The 27,364-nt window shown below is 38.9% G+C and overlaps 1 protein-coding gene across 2 annotated transcripts; it reads left to right on the top strand.

Moving 5' to 3' along the window:
• Positions 1-1,025: 1,025 nt before the first annotated feature.
• Positions 1,026-25,628, top strand: jarid2a (jumonji, AT rich interactive domain 2a). Of its 2 annotated transcripts, none has more exons than XM_046847289.1 (13): positions 1,026-1,322; positions 2,189-3,239; positions 7,366-7,841; positions 7,965-8,057; positions 8,177-8,295; positions 13,140-13,210; positions 13,448-13,562; positions 16,272-16,377; positions 16,464-16,565; positions 16,807-16,937; positions 18,669-18,852; positions 22,254-22,361; positions 23,695-25,628. In XM_046847289.1, exons 2-13 carry the CDS (start codon positions 2,198-2,200, stop codon positions 23,866-23,868), a joined length of 2,721 nt encoding a protein of 906 aa, XP_046703245.1. In that variant the 5' UTR covers positions 1,026-1,322; positions 2,189-2,197; the 3' UTR covers positions 23,869-25,628. The 2 variants fall into 2 exon arrangements, with proteins under 2 accessions (XP_046703245.1, XP_046703243.1); XM_046847287.1 differs by having other exon boundaries at positions 1,028-1,322; positions 16,464-16,646.
• The last annotated feature ends 1,736 nt before the right edge of the window (positions 25,629-27,364 follow it).

Raw genomic sequence — 27,364 nt, 5'->3', positions numbered from 1 at the left:
AGGAACCAGTGGGATTATGCTGCTAAAATATGTTTTGTATATATCTTAATCTCTTGCAAAAACGTGTTACAGTTTGGCTGAAAAAAATGCATAGAGCACCAGGATGAATGGGCAGAGCATATTTCGTCATTATGAAATACAGATTTAAGTGTATGTAGTTTTGCTCTAATTCAGTACACAATCAGAATGAGAAAAAGAGCTTGCCGTGTTCAGAAGTTGGGGTTTGGAGATGTGGTGGTACCTAAAATTATTCAGTCTTGAGAGAATCTTGCAGGTTTCGTGTGGCAATTTTGCTTTTAAACCCTGAAGAATTTTGTGGACTTGCATATGTATGTTGCACTCTGATGTGTTTGCAAACTGAGACTATACAATGGGTTGCTCAATTGTCTACCAACATAAGATATTTTATATCTATAATATATATATATATATATATATATATATATATATATATATTTAATTCTAGTTTAGAGTCTGTTTTATTCATCTATATTGTAACTGAGTATTGTTCGGTTTTTCTGTTGTGCTCTGTGGGTTGTTTAATTGCTTTGGTACTAGAGTCTGTTAACACTGTCTGTGTGTCTTTTACTTGGCCTGTCTGTCTTTCTGACAAACTGTCTGTCTGTCTCTTTGCCTGCTTCTATATTTGTCTGTCTGTCTGATAGCGTGCCTCTTAGTCTGTCTGCCTCTCTATTTGTCTGTCTGTTAGTCTGCTTGACTGACTGCCTGTTTGTCTACCTAACTGTCTGTCTCTTAGTCTGCTTTACAGACTGTCTGTCTGTTTACCTTACTGTCTACCTGTTAGTCTGCCTTACTGCCTGTCACCTGACTGTCTGTCCAGTAGTCTGTCTCCCTGTCTGCCTTTTTGTCTTTTTGTCTGTCTATCTGTTAGTCTGCGTTACTGTCTGTTTGTCCTTCTGTTTTCTTTGTCTGTTTTTTTGTCAGTTTGCCTGTTTACCTCTCTTCGTCCATCTGCCTGACAGTATATCTATTCAAATAAATAGCTGAGCCTTGTTTATTTAGCTTATTTGCATAATACATCTTTATTGAGATTTCAATAAATATCAAAACCCCTTTTTTCTTTTTTTAACTGTTAAAAATGTTCTTTGGCAAAAAAAAAAAGCCTTTTCCTCCTGACATGTCTCTTTGCCTGTGCATCAGTTTTCAATGGGCATTCCCGGCCAAGTGGGGAACGTGAGAGAAGCCTGAGGGTCAGGGGGAAAGACGGAGCCCAAGGAAGGGAGAGAGGTCCAGAAACAAGCAGGGCTTCAAGCACACACAATCTCCGACCCAGCAAACCTGCACTGGAACACAAACAGCAGGTAATGTTTTCTATAATGGATTAAAAATGGGCCGTTATACATGTTGTACAGACGGAAAGAGATATTTCTTTTTGATAAAACAAATGACATTTGTAGACATTTCTCACTTGCAACACGGCATGAGGAATGAAGGAAATGGAAGGAGAGTGCCATAAATCACATATACCACATGTGTACAATAGACAAAAAGACATTTTGTGTTGCCATTAAAAAAAAATGCATAAACATAAGCATTTGTAGTTCTGGAAACTGTACCTTTTACAGTAACAGCCTGTAGCAGGCCTATAGCAACAAATGATGTCATCATGGCACTGCCTAATCCCCCTCCTCTCTCTCTCTCTCTCTCTCTCTTTCTCTCTCTCTCGCTCTTTCTCTCTCTCTCTGTGTCTGTCTCTCTTTCTATCTTTTTCTCAACCCTATTCTTCCCCCTCCCTCCCCTCACACACATTTAGTGCACTGGAGCTAGTCATGCTAGATAAAAGCTAAACAAAAGCACAGTGTTCGCTGTTGAGTGTCATAAACTACTTTGACATGGTGTGTGGGTAATGAATGTGCTAGTGGATGGCAAGGTTGGGCGACATGGTCTCTTCCCCTCCCCCCACCACTCGCACGTTTGCAGGCTGAACAATCACAGTAGATGTGCACACACTTCTAAAAGAGGGGCAGCGAGGCCTTTAGTAAGCCCTCTAGTGGGGAAATGTGGCTTATCCCCTTTCTTTTTTCAAATAAGCAACTTTATTTGAATGTCAACCTGTGAATCTATTGACATGTTAATAACGATTTGTAGACGGATCCAAAAATCAATTAACTACTTTACAAATGACACACTCAGCATCCTTGCACTTTTTTTTTTTTCTCCCTACCAGCCACATAAAATGAGCCGACCCCAGCGAGCCGCTTCAGCTAACAGTCGGAAGGCAAGGAAGGAAGATTTGCTACCGCTTCCCCTGACCAAATCTGTGAAATACCCCAAGGGCCATGTGACCTACACCAAAGCCAGACTGTTGAAAGAGGCAAAGCTAGAGCTAAGTGCCCAGAGGCGGCACTTGAGCTCACAACACACCAACACACACCTTCAGCACAATAACTCAGGAAAAGCCCAAGCTGGTCGCAGCAGGACACAAAAACAGTTGCCACCGTCATCCACAGTCAGACGCAGTGGACTGCGACAATCGAAGAGGCAGCTGGAGATGGCGGTGGTTAAACCGAACCAAGCAGGGACAGAAGTGGAGGTCAAAAGGGTCAAGGTGCAGGTCATTCCTCTGGATACACGGAGCAGGAGAGCAGCCCAGAAGACCTTGCATACAGGAACAATGCAACTGCGAGTGACGGGATCCCAGAGACCCAAAAGAGCCGCTGCTGGGAAGTTACCGCTTGTCAAACGGACGCAGTGTAAAGCCACATCTCGGGGCAAAAACAGCTCCGCTACCTCAGTTCATAATCACCACAGGGACGTCATGAAACCAGCCACAATTGCCAAACCAGCCAAGCCTCTGAGACCCAGCGAGCCTATCAAAACAAACAATCCTACTGACCCTGGTGATTCACTTAACATAGCCAAATCTCTTAAACCAGCAGAGCCCAAAGTTGCTCAGGTCAAAGAGCGGGGCAAGTGTATCAACATAGCGGAGATGGCCGAGGTTCCAGTGTTCCGTCCAAGCCCACGAGAATTCCACGACCCTCTGGCGTATGTGGAACTGGTACGTGAACAGGCCGGGCCCGTCGGACTCTTCCGGGTGGTTCCACCAACCGGGTGGCAGCCCGAGTGCAAGCTGAAAGAGGAGATGCGTTTTGTGTCACACGTGCAACATGTACACAAGCTGGGCCGACGCTGGGGCCCTAACGTGCAGCGGCTTGCCTGCATCAAGAAACACCTGCGTGCTCAAGGCATCAACATAGAGAAGCCTCCATTAATTGGTATGGAAGCAAAATGAAATAATGTTTTTAATCTCGCTTTAATACATAGTCATTAATCATTTTAAACTTGTTTACAGAGGTGGAAAGAGTAATAAAAAGTTCTACTCAAGCAAAAGTACTATTACTTCAATCAAATTTGACTCACTTAAGTAAAGTAAGGAAACTAGTAAAGTTACCGGTCTAAAAATGTACTCAAGTAAAAGAAAAATTTACATTTAAAATGTATTTAGAGTAAGAATAGAGAGAGGTAATGGAGTCTAGTGTAGTTCAAAAAGTACAAGGGGTTATAAGTCAAAATTAAACAAGTTAAAATGCAATAACAAAACCACAGAAACACTTTATGAAAGAGATGAAACTCTTTATGAAACAGAAGTTCTTTATGATAATGAGAAAATTTGAAAAATGCAGATTTAACTGGGTCTTTGTCATTGGCCTTTTGTTTTGTCCGTCTCCATCTTTCTTTCTTATGAGTTTAGTGTGTTTGTTTGTAGTTTTCAGAGGGCAGTTTTTTTTTATTTATGTCATTTTATACTCGGTAATGGATATGATTTAGTTAATTGTAGTTAAGTAAACTACTTTTAAAAATAGAAGTACACAACAAACTACTAAATTACAGTAACGCAAGTAAATGTAGTTCGTTACTTTCCACCTCGGCTTGTGCAGGTATGCAGTCTGTCATATTTTGACATTTAGGTGATGGTTTGACCAAAATTGGTTATATTAATAGTGTGACAAAAGCTGACTTAAAGAATCCATTAACAGATTTCACCAAACCAATGTGAAAAATCGGTGTTGGATCTGGCCTGGGACTCCTTCCTGTGAACTTTACATTGGGCAGGAGGCCAGTTTAGCCAACACAGCCCTCCTCATTTCAGTCTACATCAGGCAGTGGAACAGTAGTTTGCCATAATGAACCAGACATAAGCATAGTCATTTTAGTTTGTAATTAAAACCTCGCTGGCAGATTGTCTGTGGTCTGAGCTGTGGATCATGTATTATATTCGAAACTTGATAATGTGATGGGCTTTACACAGACTGATAAAACCCATCCAAGCAGGTGCCGCATTTCACTGCTGTCCTGCTCATGAAGACTTTAAGTAGACATTTTACAGGGGATAAAAAGGCGATTGATTCATCGATAGAAAGCATAACATCGGTTTGTTGGCCGTTTGTACACGTGCCATCATACTGTGTATATATCAGCTCAGCAGAGTAATATAAATCATGCATGTGAACCGAATTTTATTTATACATATAAACAGATATTTTGTTGTTGTGCCAAGGAAATTGCTTCTGATTACAATGTCTCTTAAGCAATCTCTGCTCCTTATGTATAGAGTTATGTGGACTCGATCTATTAGCCTGTCAAGGGCTCATTTAACAAACTTCACTTGAGCTGTGATAAAGATTTAAAAGGCCCTTAAGATAATGGCAGAAACTCTGCCAAGAGGTAATGGAAAAAACAAGTCGACAAGCGTGCCGGTCAAACAACACTGAAACACAAGGAGTGGCTTTAAACTATTATTTCGCAAAGGCTCATGGGTTTTGATGTCCAGTTTACACGCTGGATTGGACTTTAGCTTTGATCATACTTGACTAAACAAACTGCACTTTACATTCCTTTTGCGTTTATATCATTGACAAATTCTTTGTAGGTGTACTGAATAGACCATGATATAAAAACCAGCTTAAACGTTTATTTTTAAAGCATAGTTGTACTGAAAAGCGTGTTTTGTCTCTCCGACATCAACCATCTGTATGAATATGTTGCATAAACAGTGTCATTCTGGATTCCTGCTCTCATGATTATGACCTATATTTCTTGCTTGCTTTCTTATTATGCAGCACAACCTTGTGGGTTCTGTGTAAATGAGTTCTCTTCCTAGCTGATCGCTGGCCTTGTTTGAATAGACCACACCAGATCCAGACACTCCGGGAGTCAAGGCCAGTGTGCTCACTCAATCTGGCCACCTGTAGTCAGTTGAGAACATTCAGCTTTACAAAACCACCTGGCAGCCTCTCAGTGCCACTCCAACATGACCCACATTTACAGCGCACACGGTGCACACAAAGGTTCACAATGGGACCTACAGCGACTACTCATAACGACGAAGAAATAAATTGATTCCGCTCTGTTTGTTTTTGGTTCAGACACCTGCTTAACTTAGACTTTTTTTTGCTATAAATGGACATTCAGTGCAACCCAGATGAGGATGGGTTCACTCTTGAGTCTCTGGTTCCTCTCAAGGTTTCTTCCTTATGCATCTCGGGGAGTTTTTCCTTGCTGCAGTCGCCACCGGCTCACTCATCAGGGACAAACTTACTTATAAAGAACATACTCACTTTTAATCATCACATTATCTGTGTAAAGCTGCTTTGAGACAATGTTCATTGTTAAAAGCACTATACAAATAAAAATGAATTTAATTGCTTATTCGAATCAAACTAAATAGGCTGTATACATTTTTACTAAATATCACAAATTAATTCCTAATGTATGTATTTAAATGCACTTCCCCAAAACCACAATATTGTTTCAAAGTGTAAAAAGTCTTTAAGCAGCCATTTCTATAGTAACATAGCTGTTCATTTTATTTGACAATACTAATCTAGTTTTCATCTCACGCTTTCCTGTGCTCTCTATAAAACAGATATTGATTACAGTAGTGATTAGTGACCCGTGCTTATCATTTGTACGTGTTCCTGTTTCCCTTTTTTTCCTCTGGTTTGGGACAGCAGGGGGTGGCATTTATCTTTGGTACATGATTGGTTTTAGGTGCTCGGTTTTTTGGGGGTTTTTTTTCTTCCATGATTCTTAACCACTTTAATTATTGGTATTTTTTGCTTTGTCAAGTCAAGTTTATTTCTCAAAGCAGTTTTACAGAATTTAACAGTTAAGGTGAACACTGTGTATGTATTCCTAATGAGCAGCCATGGCGACTGTGGGAAGAAAAAAGTCCCTTAGATGTTATTAGGAGAAACCTTGAGAGGAACCAAACTCAAAAGGGAAACCCATCCTCATTTGGGTGATATCAAGAGTGTGATTATTGACTTTAAACAATACAAAACACTGGTGGTTCACTGGCATCAACCCTGGCGATGTCATTGGGATTAGATCAAAATGGATTTGTTTTTGGGTCCAATACGAATCTTTCCTTTTAATAAACTTGCTAACCTTAAGTGCTTCTATGACCAAAATCTAATTCAGTGATAAATAGGAATAGTTAATTCTATTTATAAGTAATCTAATTATCTTACAAAAATTGTTCTCTTCTGTTGTCCATATCCATCTTCGTGTTCAAATAATTTCAAGCTTTATTGTCCGCAGTATGTGTATTGCACATCTCCAGCATTGATTTGAATGAGGTATGATCCCTGAGTGTGTTTATTTAAGCCTCACTTTTTAAACCAGGCGTTTAAGGATGGCTTTTTTGATTAGGTACATAAGGCTCAGAAATTTATAACAGGGGATAAAGAGTACTGAGCAGACCACTTTCAAATTCCTTGCAAAGTTTAACATTTTCATTATTAAACATCAATCTTTATTATTTTAGTCATTTATTCTTGTACCTGGCCTTTCTCTGTGTGAGTTACTTATGTCTGTTGGGTGGGGGTTTAGATGCGACAGGTCTAGGAAATAGCATGACTGAAAATAGGTACCGGTCAAATTCCTAACATAGCTGCTCAATTACATGGTCAATTTCCTCCATTGAATCATCCTCTGGTCTTCATTGCAAATGATTTGTTTGGTAAAAAAAAAAAGACTATATCTCTGTGAGGGGTTGTTTGGTTGGTTTGTTTGTTGGTTTAGTGATGTTTTTTTTGTTGTTGTTTTTTATGGTCTTCTGCATAGAGTGGCAATTTTACCTTTTATACCATTGTCTTAATTGGTAATTTAAAGTCTGATATCTGCAGATCATTACACCAATTTAATATGGAGTTTTTGTGAACATGGTGTTTATAATCTTGTTGTTTGGCAGATGATTTTGTTTTAAGGATAGGAGAGGCATTTTTATCCCTATATTGGAAAAGGGGATTTTTAGTATTGGTCTACATTTAAATAGACCAATGAGTCAGTGTTTAAAGCATAGATAGAATCATCCCCCTTTTTCTCTTACTTTAACAGGTGGTTGTGAATTGGACTTAGCCCGGTTCTTTCAGCTCCTGAATGACATGGGTGGGATGCAGCAGGTGACAGACCTGAAGACGTGGGGCCGTCTGGCCGACCTGCTGGGCATCCCACGCGCTGCACAGGACCGGCTCGCCAAGCTGCAGGAAGCCTACTGCCAATACCTGCTTTCTTATGACTCATTGTCTCTAGCACAGCGGGCTCAGCTGGAGAAGGATGTGATGTCTGAGAAAGAAAGCCTGGAGAGGAGAAACGGGCCCTTGGAGGGACAAGCAGACGTAATGCAACATGCTGCACTACTCCTACCACGCTGCGAACCCAAGAACGGCCTGGTGAATGGCGCTCTCCACCGGAGTGGGGTGCGAGAACGCCTCCGAGAGCTCGACCCAATGGGCCGGAATGGTCGCCAGGGACGACTGGAGCGAAAAGAGGAAGGGGGCATACTGACTGAAATGCACAAATGCATATACAAGGTGCTGACTCTGCTTTTTTGTTTTTTGTTTGTTTATGGGTTTAAATAGAATGTAACATGTTGTGCTTTCAGTCAGTTAAGCTGCAACTCTACAAGGGTTTTTTATTTATTTATTTATTTGCAGGGAAAATCGTTTTCTCTCACAAGTTTCTACCGGGCAGCCAGGAATACCATGAATATGTGCTTCAGCCAGGACCCAGACACATCTGAAGTAGAGGTATGTCATTTTCAACCTAAATGTGATATGACGTGGTTGTTAAGTAAAAGGTCTTGACCCTCAGATCCACCAAAGTTTGCCTTTTTTAAATCTGTCTTTAAAATTCTGTCTTCCTGTAGCAAGAGTACTGGAGACTTGTAGAAGAGAAAGAATGCCATGTTGCAGTGCACTGTGGGCGAGTGGATACAAAGACTCATGGGAGTGGATTTCCTGTGAGCAAATCTGAGCCATTTTCAAAGTAAGAACCTGTGTCAAGTATGAAATAGTTTACACACTCTAAATTACCAAAATTTTGTAAGTACCAAATAATCAGTTTGGGCCATTCTTAAACTGATGCCAGATGCACATAATTGTGCAGAATGCATTTGTAAGCTGTAGAATTCAGTTTTCCTTGACCGGATCGAAGCCGTTTAAACCTGTTTTAGCATAATCATGACTCAAAGCAAGGTCCAGAATGCCAGGATTGTAATGGTGAAACCCAATTGGCATTCACAAAGACATGACCTCGACTCCACTGAACACTTATGGGATGCACTGTAATCTTAATTGCACCCCTCTTGCACCCTACAGTAGATTGTAGGTTGTTATAACAGCAAAGTTGCACTACATCTGGAATTGATTAGTTAACAAGCCCATGTATTGCATATCAGGCACATAGTTAGGTATCCACTAACTTTTGGCCATACACTGTATGGAACCTTAATTCTTTGATTACGTGGACGATTTCCAGAGCAGTTTCCTTTAATTTTGATGTGTATAGCGCTTTTAACAATGAAAATTGTCTCAAAGCAGCTTTACACAGAAAATGTGGTGATAAAAATGATGTGTACGTTTGTCCCTGAACTGGTGGAGGTCTCATTTCCTCTCTCTTTTCTTTCTTTTCTGGTCTAAGAACAGTCATGCAAGGCAGCATTACTATACACGTGTAGAGCCTAGTGTTAGCTTCCAATCTCTACACTAGGGATGGTAAGATTCACCGATTCACATCGGTGCATTGGCATAAAGATCTGGAGATAATACAGCGATAACAAGAACAGCGTACCCTGGAGTTGTGATAGTGTAAAGAGTAAATGTATGAGTTTCACCCCCCAATGTTCAATAAACCAAGAACAGTGAAGCTAGTGAATAACACCACGCACGTTACTTTTAAAAAAATAAACACATTTTTTATACACATATATAAAATTATGACTAATTTGTGACCAATATTTTATATAAAGATTTATTTCTTCTCGCTAAACTGTTTCTCGAGCGCGTTCTCTCAGCACCACTACCGCTACGTGAACATGACATAATCAACACTACGGAGAGGCGTGTCCTGAGAGTCACATAGAATACAGATTAATATGGCAGAGGTAGAGCTGCATTTGAAGTCAGAAGGCACTTGAGTAAATTGATATTTTTTTTCTATTAAAACGTATTGCGTTGAATCAATTTAAAATCGAATCCTGCTGCATTGTAATAGGGTGAATTGTATCGCTTTGCATTGGTAGCTGCTTCATATGTATCTTTAATGTATCGTAACGTTGACTGTGCATCAATTTACAAAGACGTTTACTTTAACTTTTTACTTAACTACATATTGCAAAATCAGTCCTTTTAACTTACGACTGTATAAAAATATAACTGGGCTTATTTGCACAATTCTTCTTTTTTTTTAAGTAGTTAAAATAAAGGTTTTGGGTTAATTATAATTTTAATCGATATTAGTCAGTGTTTAACTAATTTCATTCTATTAATAGATTGGTGTGTAACATTAACAGAGACTTTTCAAATAAACAGGTAATGAAGCAAGAGTCTTGTGACAAAAATGATAATAGCGCATTACAGTCATAATAAATCATAGTACTTTGGATACCAGTACATTTAAAGGCTAAATATTTTTTTGAATCAAGTGAAAGTTTAAAGAGAGCACGTTTCCTTTTACTGGAGTCATATTTTATCTACTGGGTTGCATTTCATTCTCTGAACCTGATAACCACTTCAGCAGAGTTCTCCCCGTTAAAGCGATCTGAAGACAAATCGGGATCACAGCACTGACCCAGAAACCACTAAATAAATGAGGTTAAAGCTGCCTCGACCCTCACGACGCAATATTCGAGTGATTCATCCATGTCGACTGATCTTGTCAACAGTGCACCAATTTCAGTAACGAGCTCACATGTGCATCCTAAGCTACAGCACAAACAAGAACAGAAAAGAACTCAGATCTGCAGGATTCACATCAACAGGGTGTGAATCACCAGGCTCCCATCTGCATCTGCTGCCATTCGAACCTGGGCACATCTTTGAGGCTTGTTAACAACAGACCAATAGATACTAAGCTTGCAGGATCTCATTAGCAGTTCCACAGCTGAACACCACCAAACACAGGGGTCCATCCCACAGTGGTGCTATTTTCAAGCCAACTGGCTTTACTGAGTATAGAAGTACTGTCACTACTACATAAAAGCCAATAAACATCATACATGGAGCAGTAAGCCTTACTGTTTTTGTTTTTCCAGAGATATTTCTAATTGGCAAAAATAGTGTGTTGAATCCACTGCAATTAGACTACAGCTCTACTACACAGACATTCCGAACAGCTCCGTAAAGACCCTAAACATAAATGTTCTGTTTCAAGGTATTGCCTTAGGTGCTTCTTCTGCATGGAGCAGATAACTCTCTCCAAAGTTGTGAAGGTGATGTGGTAAAAACTGAGGCTTGACATGAGCATATTTACATATATGAAATGAAGGCTTGAAACGCAACATATTAAGGTAAACCCAAAAACAACACATCTGTGGTATTTCACATCATCCACATAAATTTACAAGTGATATTGGTGAACAAAGCTCTAGAAGCTTCTGTATCTGTTAGCTACACATCCATTAAGCCAATAAAATCGATCAGCAAAACAACACTTGATAGATGATTCGAGACTGAGATGAACTGATTAAACAAGGCAGGCATAGCTCCTGTTTGGACACAATGCCCCTTTGCAGATAAGATTGAACGCCCCTTTATTAGAATATCAATTCACTGAATAATTCATAAATAATTCATGAATAAATCATTGGACAAGAGTAAATACTACCATCAAGAATAAAGGCTAACAGCATAAATTAAAAGGGGGAAAGAAAGAAACAAATATGTCTCCTTTGTCCTTTTCAATTGAGGGATTCTGCTTGTCAGCCAGGTGAATTTTTTTCAGCCTTTTATCCTCAATAACACTAAGTGAATCATTAAAGCATAGCATTTGCACTCTTAAGTGCTGATTGGAAGCATTGTCTGCTAAAGTCTATTCGATACATGGCCTTCACTGCTTCTAAAGGGAACAAACAACAAGCGTATATTAGGGATGTGCATCTCCCTAACTGATCCCGATGCATGTCACATCTCGTGAAATACTTCAGTAAAGTACAAATATGTGAAAAAGCTACTTCAAGTCAAGTCAAGAAGCTTTTATTGTCATTTCAACCATATATAGCTGATGCAGCACATAGTGAAATGAAACAACGCTCCTCCAGAACCCAGGTGCTACATACAACAACATAAAACAACAGTCACAGAAACAGAAAAAAACACAGGGCCCAGAACTAGTAGAAAGATCTTCGCCACATAAAGTGCATGTTTGCATGGTGCAAACAGTGCAAAAAGACAACACAAGACAGTGCAGGACAACACAGGGCAGTGCAGGACAATACACAAAATAGCTCTGCCAGTAAACCTGTCCTAACAAAATAAAATAAGGTGCACAGTAGCAGAAAAATGTAAACAATATTGTGCAATTAAACATATAGCTGCAACAAAGATAAAGTGAACAGTGGCAAAAATATGTGTACAGAATATTGTGCGAAAGAACAATTAGCAGTAATCCTGGAAGATGTGCAAAAACGGTATGTAAACATTTTTGTGGTAATGATTAGTGTGAGTGGTACTGAATGATGGGTGTGCGCAGTGTATGATGTGTGTTGAGTCCGGTTTGTGCAGATCAGTCACACGAAGTGAGTATGAGTGTGTGTTGAGTCCCGTTTGTGCAGATCAGTCACATAGTTGTGTGTACGTGTGTGTGTGAGTGTGTGTGAGAGTTCAGTTCAGTATTTTGTTGTTCACGTAACTACAGTAACGGGTTACATTTGTTACTGCCCATCTCTGGTCATGAATAGACTTCTATACATGTTCATGTTTGCTTTGCGCATCAGTAACATTGTATTGTTTCAAGTCCCAAACAATTTGGGTGCTATCCTGAACAGTTCACACAGCAGTTTGTAGACTTTAAGGTTCCTTTGCATTTAAATGCCTCCAGTTTTATACAACTTGTAGGCCACTTGTTTTTTTATCAGCGCAGTCAATCATGGAGAAAACAGTTGTATATTAGAGCAGCTGTCTTTCATGGCGGACATTTGGTGCCACCCAGAACTTTTTTTATTTTGAGTCTGGTTCCTTTCAATGTTTCTTTCTCATGCCATCTCAAGGAGTTTTTCCATGCCACAGTCACCACTGGCTCTCTCATTAGGGACAAACTTACAATTATAAGAAACAAACTTATACATTCTTTTATAACCGCTTAATCTCAGTAAAGCTGCTTTGAGACAGTGTCCATTGTTTAATGTGCTATACGAATAAAAATGGTATTGAATTGAATACGGAGCCAACCTACAAGATTAAAATTAGCGGAAATCACGTGAGAAAATTTGTGGGAATGGGAAAATGGCAAGGATCTCTTTTAGTCTACAAACAGGGGATTCCAGTTACTTGCTATTTATACTTAACAAATGGATAACTGAATTTAGACAATAAACAAGGAAACTGCATTAAAAGTGCAGAACATTTCGTTCAAGGTGTATTTGTTGGTTTTTACATTACGTGTACCATTTTGTGTACATTGTAGTTCTAATAATTGTGGATGAATTATAAAATAGAGCACTATTACATGTCTTGATATTAAAATGTGCATGTTATGTATGTTAATAGGATTCCTCACTTGAATATGTCAGCTCTGTAGTTCTACATCACCTAGAGTAAACCTAACACTTTTGTGGAAAGGTTTCTGTTATTTTTGTAATTTATTATACTCACTAACACATCTCACTTTGCCAGGCATGGATGGAATCTTACTGTGCTTTCCAATAACTCAGGATCCATCTTGCGTCACCTTGGTGCTGTGCCAGGTTAGACTGATTTTCCTGCCCATTAAACACCTTTCACATCTGTTTTAATCAATTTATTCAGCACTGTGCTCCTTAAAGTAAGCATCGTCATTAAACCCATTCTAGTTTTATCCTTTTGTCTTGAAGGCTGTGTTTTCTTTGTAAAAAAAAAAAAAAAAACAATGTTTTAACAGTTATAGCAGGTCTTTAGCAGAATCTTATAGAGCTAATAATTGAGATGTTTGTGTCTGTAAGCAGGAGTGACGATCCCCTGGCTGAATATAGGCATGGTGTTTTCTACCTCATGTTGGTCCAGGGACCAATACAGCCTTCCATACATAGATTATCTACACACTGGTGCTGATTGCATTTGGTAAGTGAATAAAGACCTCATGTTTTTTTGCTTCGTATGTTTCATCACCTTCCTTATTTACACTGGGTAGTGGAGCACCGAAATTATTATTTTTTTTTTTTCCAGCTTAACACTAACTTTACATTAACTGCTTAACACTAACTGTACAATTTATCTCATTACAAATAATAAAAAAAGGTCATGCACAATTAAATGTAACATTATTAATGAAAATGTCAAATTTTATGTGGCGAGCTCTGATATGCTTGCAAAAAAAACAACAAAAAAACACAGGTGTAGCAGTTTGGACAGGTGTTTCTACCCTGCGGTCAGGATGTTGTCAATGGATACGTTGTACACGACACCTGAAGGGTCTGCTAGACACAGCATGTTTTCAGTGGAGATTTACCCGACTTAATCCAACACTTAACACCACTAATCAGGTCGCAATTATAGAAACCATCAATACAATACAAAAATGCAAGTGAATATGTGGAGGGTGAATACCATTTTATTAAAGCGAGAAACCCAGTTAAGACCCCAAACTTCTACACTACAACCGCAACTGTGCACCTACATCATCTGGAGCAGTTCAGAATCAACATTTGTTTAATTACATGACAAAAATATTAAAATATAAATAAAATACAACCTACAGTCCAGAGATGCAGACTCATAACTTGCTCAGAGGCTGTAATCCAGTGGTATCGCTTGTATTCACTGGTCTGGAAGTGGAGAACAAACCCTTTCCCAGGCTGAGATACGCTAGCTAGCTTCGGGGTTGGTCGACCTCCTCACGATGTAGCTATTCTTTAAAATGTATTTTTAAGTATGTCTGAGACCAAATCAATTTCTCTTCCTCCGTAGGCATAAAAAAAGTCTAACTCAGATGTATTTATGTGTGCAGAGCTACACACATTATTTTGCCAGTCGAAGTTTGCTGTAACAGTTTCCATCTGACCAACTAATCAGAGGACGGAAAAATGCTGACGCTATTTTGGGCCAGCTAGCTGGCCCTGTGAGGCGAATATGAAATCTGATTGATTAAAGAAACAGAGCTATTTCTTAAGGAGACTATGGTAAAAAGGCCAGCAGTACTGAATTTGAAGGCCCTGAGCAGATTAGATTGACATGGCATCACATAGAGGCTGAAATCTGATTAGACAAAAAAAATCTAACATCACATTCACGTACTGGAAGCAGTGCAGCCAAGAGAAACACAACGAAATGAAGAGAATAAACAGTTGGAAATAAATTAATGGAACATGGAACAAATATTAGAGTTTAGGTTGTAAATGTAGGTCAGTGCTTCTGGTAGTGTTTAGGACAGCAGAGAAGACCTTGCTGGTCCTGACCACCCACCACTGCTGAAACTCAATTTTATTGCCAATTAAATGCGTCTTCAGAAATCTTAAATAAATGTTTGTTTAGTCTATTTTTTCTCCCGCTCATACAATGAAAAAGCTTGGCATGTGGTTGCAAAATTACAGCTGTGGAATGTTTTCTTTATGTTGACATCTGGGTGTAAATCGTGTTCACGAAATGCACTATCCCCAGTCATCTCCAAAAATATTGGAACAGCAAGGATATTTTTTTGTTTGTTTGTTTGAGCTTAACACTCATCACATTTAAGATAGATTTCACAAGCTAAAATTGAATCAGAATTTCCGAGTTACAGCTAGATGTGTTTAAACTGAGCATGGTACCATTAGTTTTAACCCACTCTTTTTTCTCTTTTTCTTTTTTCAAGTAAACAGAATTATTGGAACCTGTGACTGCCAGGTGTTTCTTGTTACACACTGTTTAAACAATAAGCTCAATAGCGCTGAATGTGTACTCTCGGTTTGAGCCCTGGGTTTAATCTGTGAAGGGTTTATTTGTTGTTAAAAGCTATAAACCAACATGAAGATCAAAGATTTGTGTTTTTGAGGAAAACAATTATGAAACTGGGAAAAGAAGGATAATCTATCAGAGCCACTGCACCAGCATTGGGCACTGCAACAATGTGGATTGACCTGAAAATGAAAGAACCACTGGTGTACTAAGAATCAATCATCACAAAGGTAATCTAGGAATAACAACACCAGCTGTTGACAGAAACATTGAGGACAGATGTGAAGTAATCCCCTAAAACAACAGTTAGAAATATCACCAGTAACCTTCACAGGACAGGGGTGAAATTCTCACAATTCACTTATCCAAGAAGGCTTTAAGAGCAGAAATAGAGGCCATACCACAATAATCAAACGGACAGATTGGAGTTCACAAAAAAGTAATGAGATAAGCCACAAACATCTGAAACCAATCATTATCTAGCTTATTAACCAACATACATAGTTATGGAAAAGGCCAAAGTGTGGAGAAGGAAAGGATTTGCTCATAATTCAAAACATACAAGATTATTAGTCAACCATGACTTGAGCTTTTCTGGCTGCCAGAGTTGTTTAGCACATGGAGATGTAAATATCAGGGAATAAAAGGTGAATCCGATCATCTCTCAATTAGTTTTTGACACAAATGTCCACAGTTTTTAGCAAAAGAATTAGCCCTGCTGTTCCAATACTTTTGGAATCCCATTAAGGCAAAGGAAATTTAAACATTCTTATTCTTACTCCTGCTGAAAAATTTGAAAACTGAGTTTTAAAAAAATATGTGAAAGAAAAACATTTGACTACTTGTTTTCAGAGCTGATGTCCATACTTTTGTACATCTTCATTTGGCATTTTGCAGGTACTGTATTCCTGCCGATGAGATGTCAAAACTTGACAAAGTAGTTCACACACTGCTGCAGGCCAACGGAACCCCCGGGCTCGAGATGCTGGAGAAGAACATTATGGTAAGATGGCGGTTATATTTTTACTGTAGAGAAAAGAACATTGCGGTGAACCGTTCGACGATCAGATTGCAACTTTGTTCACACAGATCTCTCCAGAGGTGCTACGTCGAGAAGGGGTGAAGGTGCACCGGACGGTGCAGCAGAGCGGCCAGTTCGTGGTGTGTTTTCCTGGGACCTTCGTGTCCAAGGTGTGTTGTGGCTATAGTGTGTCTGAGACAGTGCATTTTGCCACAGCTGAGTGGATGAAGTTGGGCTATGAGGCAGCGAAGGTGAGTGTCTCTCTTAAAGAGCAAAAGAGAACAGCTTATTGCAAGTAAGCCAAGTTATTCTTGTTTCCCCCCCTTTTTTTAATCGTGGGTGTGTATGACGTTCTGTTATTTTCCGTCTCACCATTTCGTGAATTTTTTTTTTTTTTTTCCTTTTCTGCAGGACTTGAAGAGAAGGAGTATAGAGGAACCGTTTTCCACAGAGAAACTGCTCTGCCAGATCGTCATGTCTGAACCCAGACAGGAGAACAAACATCTTCTAAATGCAGCTTCCTCGCTCGTAGTAGATCTCAGGTGGGTTCAAGGGTCTGCCAAGGCAACTTTGAATTTTCTTTTGTAGGTGCAATACTTATAACATATAACAGTCAACACTAATGCAAAGATGCTTTTAAAAATAATAAAAGTAAATGTTCTTTTTTTTTATCAAAATTATAGTTTAAATAGCAGCAATTAACTAAAGAAAGTTGGCATTTGGTGTGAAAACCTTTTGTGTTGAAAAATGAATCACTAGTCCCAGGTGCACTTATATACAGAAATAGGTTGAAAAGTCCTTGAACAATTGCCTGCAGTTCTGAAAGCGTGTTGCTGTTGCACTTGCTTCTGATTTATTGTAGGTTAAACCTGACAGACTTTATTACATTGGTGTTGTATGGACTTTTCTTGAAATGACATACAAACAATTTTCTGTTAACATTTCAAGATTCTGAGAATCATCCCTGCAGCCTATGACGTACATTATCGGGACATAAAGACATTTGCAGAGCACAGGTTTCGCCATGACGGTGGCCCAGGAGCAGAGCGGGTCAGGTGCCTTACTCCAGGGCCCAACTGTGGCAGCTTTGCCCTCAGTTGACTGATTTTTCAATTCGATCCAGTTCAGTTTAATTTGTGTAGCACTTTTAACAATGGTCTTTGTTCCATAGAAATAAGTAGGTTAGGAATATACATTTTAAATACATTTTAAATGTAACTAATTAAATTACCGTGGCAAGGAAAAAGTCCCTGAGAAAGAAACCTTGAGAGAAACCAGACTCAAAAGGGAACCCATCTTCATCTGGGTGACACCGAATGTATTTAGTGTACTGTTCACTGAACTAATTGTTCACTAATGGGCCGATTTTCTTATGACAATTGTAGTCCTAAGGCATTTGTAGCAGATTGTTTATTAATTACAGTCCAACTCCATCCTCATAGTTCTTGAGTTGCTCTGTCAATTCATGGAAATTCAGGGACAAAAATGCACTGAGCAGCTATAACATTAAAACCAGTGACGGGTGAAAAGCATTAATTATCTTGTTAGTGGCAATAGTGGACTATATGAGGCTGTAAATTGATGTGTTAGGGAATTTAGACATGGACCAAAGAGTGAAGTCTAGACAACTGGGACAGAGTATTTTTCTAGAACAGCAGGTCTGAAGGAATTGAAAGTAAACCTGTCTGTCTGGTCCCACAGAAAATCTACTGTAGCACACATTATTGAAAAATAAAATGCTGTCTTTGATAGAAGGGAAAAAGAACAGCTTGCTTCATTCGGGGCTGTGTAGCTGCAGAGTAACCAGAGAGTACATGTGACCCCTGTACATCAGTACTGGGCCATGGGGCAATAAAAGAAGGTGGTCTTGTCTGACGAATCACATTTATCACACTTATCTGGGGAAGAGATGACACCAGGATTATTTCTTGTGACCTTTTCACAATGGACGTTTGTCTCAAAGCAGCTTTACAGACTGCAAGAATTATAGAACAAGAATGTTAATTTAAGTGAACGATGTGTATTTATCTCTGATGAGCAAGACTTTGATGACTGTGGCATGAAAAAACTTCCTTAGATGGTATGAGGAAGAAACCTTGAGAGGAACCAGACTCAAATGGAGAACCTATCCTCATTTTGGTGACACCCAAAGTGTGTTTATAAACCAATCAAACATTAAAATGCAGTTTTAATGGTTTATAATTGACAGGACAAATGCAGTGACAAGATTCATGTAAGTTCTAAAAGTAAGTTTGTTTCCTCTGTGTGTTCAGGGACACAGAGATTAGCCAGCGGCGGCAGCTTTTTAATGCCGGTCTCAGGCTGTCTGCCCGTTATGGAAACCAGCCTGATGGCCAATTTCCCACAGAGAGGAAGAAAATTCACCGCACCAGGCTGAGCGAGGACACGGCCGACCGCCGCTGCCAGGTGTGCCAGCACCTCTGCTACCTCTCCATGGTGAGTTTGCTTTTTGTATACCACTTCAGCAGGATCTCTTTAGAAAGGAATAAAGTAATTGAGAGCAACGTTACGTCACCTTCGGGCATTCATTTTAGTAATAAGGGCGGATTTAAGCTGCTTTTTTTTTTTTTAACATACTTATGGAATGTTGGGAAAAAAAAACTTCTGGGAAAGAAGGGGGGTTGAGGCAGACTGGAAAAGTCAAAAACAGAAGGGTGTGAACACGCTGGCCAGCTCTAAAGTGACTGTGCTACTGGGATTACATGGAGGTGTTGGGGAATCATTACTATCATTATTAGCATTACTTTGTTACTATCTTACTCTGCGGCGACTCTGCTAACTTAGCTAAATGTATTTGTACTACAGACTCGTACATTACTCAGGTCAATACTAATAAACAGATTAGAAGAAACCGTGCCGTTCATCAAAGAAATATGTAAAATCACGATGAGGTTATTTAATAGGAGATGTTTAACATTTAACATTTATGAGACAGAATCTCGGCTACTGTCAGGAAGTTACCCCTAGGAACATTTTTCTAGTGGGCAAAGGATTTAGTGCTTTCCAGACTTTTGTTTTGTTTTGTTAAATTAAAGTGAGAGAAAAGATATTTAGAATGACAGTTCATGGCTGTTAATTTTTTTTGTTTGTTTTTTACATTATAACTACAGTATACAGTTGTGTGAAAATGAAAGAACACCCTCTTTAAATTTTACAGTTTTACATATTAGGACACTATAAAAATCCGGTCCTTATCATGTATTAGAATTAGGTAAATTCAACCTTTCAAACAATAGCTTGACATTACAAAGTGTCATTATTTATTTTACAAAAATTAAGCCAAAATGTAGACAGCGTTTGTTAAAACTAAGTACACCCCATATGACTTCTATAGAATTTATAGAAGTAGAGGCCAGGTGCTGCTAATCAAATGTTTTTGATTAATTGACCATAAGCAAGTGTGACCACATCTATTACAGCCCAAGATTTATCAGTTTACTGGTCTGGAGCATATCGGCATGTATTAATAAAAAGCCAAGGAAGATCGACATCAGAATTGATCTAAAAAAAAAAAAAATTGTTGCTGCCCATCAATCTGAGAAGGGTTAAAATGCATCATTCTGCAGTGTGGAAAATTATACACAAGTAGAAAACAGTTTCCAATATTCCCAGGTGAAGACGTCTCAGCAAATTTACCTCAAAGGCAAATGTGCAAATTAGACTGTGTGACTGCATAGTGAAATTGCTTAAAACCCAAGAGTTACATCTCAGACTCTACAGGCATTAGTTAGCATGTTAAAAGCATGTTAGCATATTCATGACGGTACAATTAGAAAAAAGACTGACCAAGTATGGTTTGTTTGGGAGGGTTGCCACATTTAGTGAAAACCAAACACAGAATATCAGTAGAGGGTCATGATTTGGGCTTGTAAGCAGCCACAGGACCTGACCATTTAGCAATCATTGAGTTGATCATGAACTCCTTTGTATACCAAAGTATCCAGAGTCTAATTTGAGGCCACCTGTCCCACAGCTAGAGCTTGTCTGAAATTGGGTCATACAACAGGACAATGATTCCAAGCATACAAGCAAATCTACAACAAAGTGGCTGAAATCAAGGTGTTGCAATGGCCCAAGTCAAAGTCCAGACCTCAACCTGAATAGAATGCTTGGAGGAAAAAAAAACGAATGAAAAGGACCTTAAGAAAGCTGTGCATTATCAAATGCCGACAAACCTCAATGAATATTTTTTATACAAAAAAACAATAATTTACATTTCAAGTTACCTGTTAATATATGCACCCTTCTTTGAGATGACTTCAACAACTCTCTCGTCCATTGAACTTGTAAGTCCATGTATAGTTTCTGTCTGTATTTCATTTGTGGATGCCAGAATTGCCTCCCAGAGCTGTTGTTTGGAGCTATACTGCCACCCACTCTCCTAGATCTTTTTGAGGATACCCCAAAGGTTCTTGATAGGATTGAGGTCAGGGGATGATTTTGTCCACACCATAATTTTTTTTTTCTTTTTATGCCCATAGCAACCAAACATTTAGGAACTCCAGGAATGTTAGAAACTCCACATATCTCTCAGAGGTCATTTTGACACCTTTAGGGATCTTGAAGGGACCTGAAATCTCACTTCCCAATATTCCAGCCCAAGGGTGGCCATTTACCAGCCGTCCAGATCTTCATCCATCCGGACGATCCAGTGTAGCACGGCATTCGTCAGTAAACAAAACCGTTTGAAAGTTGGTCTTCATGTATTTCTGTGCAAACTGCAAATGTTTCTCTATGTGAGATTTGGTTAGGGGTGGCAGAAGTACAGCTTCATGCACAACTGCCAGCCTATGAAAGATCCTGCATTAAAGGTTTTTTGGGACTCGAGAAACAGCAGCAGCTTTAAATATCTGTTTGCTGCTTAATAGTGGCTTTTTAATAGCCCTCCTTTTAATACTATTCATTCATCTGAGAGAAATCTTTCTTAGTAAGTCTTCTATCTGATCGCATTCTTTGTGTTGTGAATCACTCACAGATCTTTTGATACTTCGATGATCTCTGTTCAGTTTCTGAGATACAGTATATATGCACTATTTCCCGCTTTTTTATCTAGAGAAAGATCTTCCTTTCTTCCAAAATTGCATCAGAACTGTGACTTACTTAGTGATGTGGAACAACTTCTTTAAGTAGGTTTCTTTCTTTAACTACAATCACCTGGCAAACTAACCAACGAACCTGTCTGAGCTTGATACTCGTTATTTCGAAAAATAACACCTAAATGTTTTTTTTTTTACTGAAATCCTACTAAAATGGTACTTACATAATAATTTGGAACACAGTGTATATGACATGGTGCAATATGAGGTTCTTTTTACCTAATTCAAAGACCATAAAATTCAAAGAGGATGTACTTTAAATTCACTTCAGTTTAATTTGTATCGCACTTTTAACAATAGACATTGTCCCAAAGCAGGTGTACAGAGGTAAAAGGGTTATGAAGTTTATTGCCTATAAGTTTATCATTAATGAGCATGCCAGTGGTGACAGTGGCAAAACCTTCTGGGAAAGTGTGAGGAAGAAACCCTGAGACTCAAAAGGGAACCACAGCGTCATCTGGACGGCACAGAAGGTCTGTTGTCATTGCTAAGGTGTGCTATTCAGTGCTGGCTGACAAACATCTTTAATTTTCACATGACTTTGCTTGTTTAGATCATAGTCCTCAGGTAAAACTGCAACAAAAGCTTTGCCAACCAGCTCAGACTGAGGAACAAGTGTGCAGAGAAAATGCTAAACTGTTACAGATGACACCGAAATTATTTCCATAATAAATTCTATGTTCTCTGCTCCATTTTTGTTACATCACTACTCATGACTTTTTGTTTACTGTTCCAAACCAGGTGGTTCATGAAAGTGATAATGTAGTGTTCTGTCTGGAGTGTGCTCTTCGCTACATTCAGAAGCGCAGGTCCCCTCGAGGTTTAAAAATGATGTTTCGTTTCACTGAGGTACGTCTGCTGTAACGCCATGTGATATCATAAACCCGTGATGATAAAATACATGCAAATGATTTGGATTATTAATGAATTTACTTTATTAATAGTACTCATTATTAAATTATTTATCCTTGACATCCTACACTACATGAAGCTATGTGATATGTGATGATCACGTTTGAGTGTATTTCTTACAATTTTTCAAAGCCTAAGGTCCTTTCTTTAAAGTAAAACGTCCTTAAAGGATTCTATTGATGCACAGAGCAAGTTTGGATATCAATTCACTTCAGTTTTATTTGTATAGCGCTTTCAATGATGGACATTGTCCCGAATGGGAATATAGATGGAATGTAAAAGTTTGTTTCCATACAAGTGGATCTCTAATCAGGGAGCCCCTAAAATGTTGTAAGGAAGAAACCTTGAGGGGAACCATATTAAAAAGCAAACCCATCCTCATTTTGGTGACACCGAATGTCCATTCATTTACGTTCCATCATTGTTGAGGAACTTCATGTATTAATGCAGACTACTGGAAACCAGTGAATGTTTAAGGTGTTGATGAGCAGAAGTTTTTGTACTGTGCAGTCATAGTCACCATCCTGTCCTGATTATTATCGTTACTATCACACTAATAGGTTTTATACTCTAGATTTACATTCATCTGTATTGTCATTGTGCATTGTGAAATGCAGCTAGAAACAAGAAAGAAATGAAGGTATGAGGCAGCAAGGAGAGAGAGCAACACAGTGCACAAATATAGGTTTGCATTGTGCCGAGAAATGGGGTCAGAATGTCCAGTAACTATCAGGGGACTATACAAAGATATACAAAGTCTTAAAGAGATCACGTATTAAATCAGGTTCGTGACCATTTTATAATATTTTGCTCAGTTTGTCAGTTTCCTTTGTGTAAACTTAGTGTGCTGAGTTTTGGAAGGTAGTTTTTTCGCTAGTTAATAATAGTAGAAGAAGAGAAAAGAGGAGAGAATGCCTGTATTGTGAAATGTACATGTTCATTACAGTGATATTAAATGATTAAGTCCAGCTTATTGAGAAGTTGTGGTTACCATAACCATAAAACACGTTCAATTGGTATTCAGTTACATTCACATTCAATATTAATTGCTTCGTGAAAGTCGGTAGGGATTTTCTTTTTCACGTGTCGGTTGCTAGACATGTAACCACACATTAAGTATTAAAATTCAAATCGCCCGGACACATGGGTGGCTCGTTCCAGGCGCCTGGAATAGCAAGTTCTACAGTATGATACATTAAAAGGAGACGTAGAAACAGAGTTTCAAATCTAAACTCACTGTCTGTCATTTTTTTCTCTCTTCCTACTGCAGGAGCAACTCAGCGGTTTGGTAAATCAGGTGTGCGGGAAGACGTCTGAAAGGGCTACGGAGAAGCGAAAAGTGGCTAATCCCAGTGCGCCACCGGCAAAACGGAGTCCTCGAAACAAGAGCCCAAACCAGGCCCCGCTCTCTCGCTCCACCTCGAAAAATACCAAACTGACCTGACCAAGCTATCCAACCATTCCCTCGTCCCTGACGTCACAATCCGTGCTGGCTCTCCAGTTCACTCCGGTTCCATTTCACTTGCCATGTCCCTACTGCGCTCCTTCCATCGCGCTGGAAACATTCGGAAAACACCGTTTTTTTTTTGTTTTGTTTTGTTTTTTATGTAACAGTGTTTTTGGGGCACTTTTGTACCAGGAATGCATAGTCCCCAACAGGAGGCATTAAGAAGAATTGAATGTATGGGAGGTGGACACACACACACACACACTAAGAACTAAGTAGTAAGTAGTAAGGAACACCTGACATCTGAGTGACACTAAGGAGCCTGATCTTACACACACAAATCTTTTTGCACTAGTACTGAGATTGCGTTTTTTGTTTTTTTTCCTTTTGTTGTTTTTTTTTTTTTTTTTAAGAGATTTTTAAGTTGTTTTAGCGTTCAATTGAAATATAAATATACATAAATATGAATATATCCTATACTGTACCATTTGTGTTGAACTGGTGCTGTAGTGTCAAATCTTCCATAAAGCCTTTGCAGGCTGTTTCTCTTGCGCTCACCCATGTGGATAGTTTTATTTAAGGTATGAGACATCTATGATCAAGCCCCCTTTAATGTCAGATACAATAAACAATAGTTATTAGTAGCCTGAAATACTGATGTATATATATTATATATAAAATATAAACACCCCTCCCACCCCCTCTCCCTTCCCTGTGGTATATGAAGGCGTGTGATTCTGATCTTGTTGGTGAATTTTCTTTTCTAATGCACATTTTCTGCCGGGCAACTCGAAGGCCTTGCTAATGTATTCAGACTCATTTTTCAAAGCACATTTCGGGGCCTTTCTTTTTTTCAAAAACGAAATTCAATCTGATGTAAGCTACTCTGATTATAGCTATATTAAAGGTGATGCCCGGAACAGTTTGTACCTATATTTTAAGCAATTAGAGCTTTTGAGAATAGATAAGAAGCACTTTCCCTTTTTACCAATAAGACTTGTTCCTCTGGTTCAGCCTTTGTGATTGGTGATAAAGTGTCCTCCCCCTGTTACAATGTAGAATACTCCCTCCTTTACAAAGAATATGATTTTGTTTATATAGAATGAATATTATAACATTAGAGTCTAATACAAATGTCTCCAAAAGTTTATATACCAATCAATCGAGTCACCTAAAACAAAGCCTTTCGAGAGAAAGGTGTATACGAGTTCGGATGAAACCAAGATGAAGAAAAAGCCTTATTCTCTTGTCGCTTTCTTCGTCTCGATGAATTTAGATGTTCACAGGGTTGCTGTTGTAACATATGAGAAAAGTGCTGCTTAATCACTGAATAAGTATGTAATAGTGGTGAGCCCTAGTTTTTTAGCTTTACTTTTTTATTCAAAGGGAAGAAAAAAAAACTCTTTTACCTTGTAGTAGCTTACCATAATGCACTGACTGTAATGAAGTCCCGTAGTCCTGCCTAGTTGTCCACCCCTCTTCCAAAAGGTGTTTGAGCATAGTATAACTGAACAGTGTTTCCAAACAAATGTGGTTGTAAAGTTTTTTATGGCCTTAAAATGTTTTCTTCCCCCCTGATTCACCATTCCCTGTTTACTACCGTACAATTCTCGCTCTGCTTACTTTTTATTTATAAGCGTTGGTTCTTGGTCTTCAATCTTCTAGTGTTGTTTTGGTTACTGGCCTTTTTTTTTTACTTTTCAGGTTTGTATAATTTTGTTGTAATAAATCAATCACTGTCAATCCTTCGAAACTGGGACGCTTTATGTCTGGTGTGTTTGTGTGTGCGCTCAGTTGTAATCATGCTCCAGCTTTTACACACCTTTCAACAGTATTATAATTCAATTCATTTTTATTTGTAATGCACTTTTTTTTTTACAATGGACATTGTCTTAAAGCAGCTTTACACAGATAAAGCGGTTATAAGGTTGTATAAAAGGCCGTGTGAGTTTATTGCCTATAAGTTTGTTCTCTGTAATTGCTGACCCCTTGTGAGTGAGCCAGAGGCGACTGTGGGAAGGAAAAACTCCTCGAGATGGCATGAGAACGAAATCTTAAAAGGAACCAGAGTCAAAAGGGAACCAGTCCTCATCTGGGTGGCACCGAATGTCCATTCATTGCAGTTTAATCGTTGTTAAGGTGTGTAGTGATCAGTGATTAAATGCAACCTGTGGGCCATTGTAGTGGACTGTTGATATTAATTATAATCCAAATCCATCGCCGACGTTCTTGAGTCGCTCAGTAATTTCATTGATCTTAAAGCTGTTAGTTTCCAGCTGCACAGAGTGGCCTCATTGATTTCATTTAATTCAGTTCAGCTTCATTTTTATCGCATGTTTAACAATTGTCCCAAAGCAGCTTTACAGAGATAAAGAGGTTGTAAAGTTGGAATGTACAGTATATGTTGGCAAATGTGCCAAGGAAAAAGACGGTACGAGGAAGAAATCTTGACAGCAAATAGACCCAAAAAAGGAGTGATGGTCATGTGACCCTGCAATATTTACAGACACTGCGAAATCCCCTCACGCTCCTCGTGTTCATGTTCGGTACACAGTGGCAGCAGAAACTTGTTTGCGTCGTGTCGTTTACGATATTGATAGGCAACATGTGCGCTAAATGTTGTGTAATGGGGCTTTTAATGTCTGCCTCACTTTTCTCTGTATGATTTGATTATGGTTTAGATGCTATGAAAACATCATGTTTATTGCCACAACTCCTTTCCTCAGTTATATATATAGCTAGAGAACTTGAGCGTATATCATTTCCTTGTTTCAGTCAGCTAAGCATAGATACATGTACATGTATGTGGACAACGTACTTCCTCACAGCCATATTTACATTCTCACCAATCTGCAATCACAAAGTCGGAAGCCCAGAATTGTACAGAATGTCATTATTCTCCAACCGGGCATAACATTATGACAGGTGAAGTGAAGAACACTGATTATCTCTTCAACATGGCATGTGTTAGTGAGTGGGATATATCAGGCAGCAAGTGAACATTTTGTCCTCAAGTTGGACCAGGTTTGTGATTGTGATGGCTAGATGACTGGGTCTAAGCATCTTCAAAACTGCAGCTCTTGTGGGCTGTCTGCAGTGGTCAGTATCGATCAAAAGTGGTCCAAGGAAGTGGTGAACCGGTTGATGCATGTGCCAGTGGTCTCTTTAACCACTGAGTTTACACCAGTTTTCTACAGTATTACAACTCTCCTGAACCTGTTCCAGCATGAGCACTTTAACAGGCTTTTGGAATGATTCGGAACACCGACTGCACACCAGACATCAGCGCCTAACCTCATTCAGGCTCATGTGGATCATTGGGCACATATCTAGTAGAACACCTTCTCAGAGGAATGCAGCCAAAAAATATATATATATATATATTTTTTTTTACTAAAATATTTTTTTATCATTGATTATTATTATATGCTTTCGTCATTCCAATCCTAGCAGGCAGAAAAGAAAGCAAAGCATAGCCTATAGGTGTGAGGTG

Source organism: Silurus meridionalis, chromosome 4, assembly GCF_014805685.1.
Source record: "Silurus meridionalis isolate SWU-2019-XX chromosome 4, ASM1480568v1, whole genome shotgun sequence".
Lineage (NCBI taxonomy): Eukaryota > Metazoa > Chordata > Actinopteri > Siluriformes > Siluridae > Silurus > Silurus meridionalis.
The sequence above is the reverse complement of the archived record's forward strand: the minus strand, read 5'-3'. Positions and strand labels throughout refer to the sequence as shown.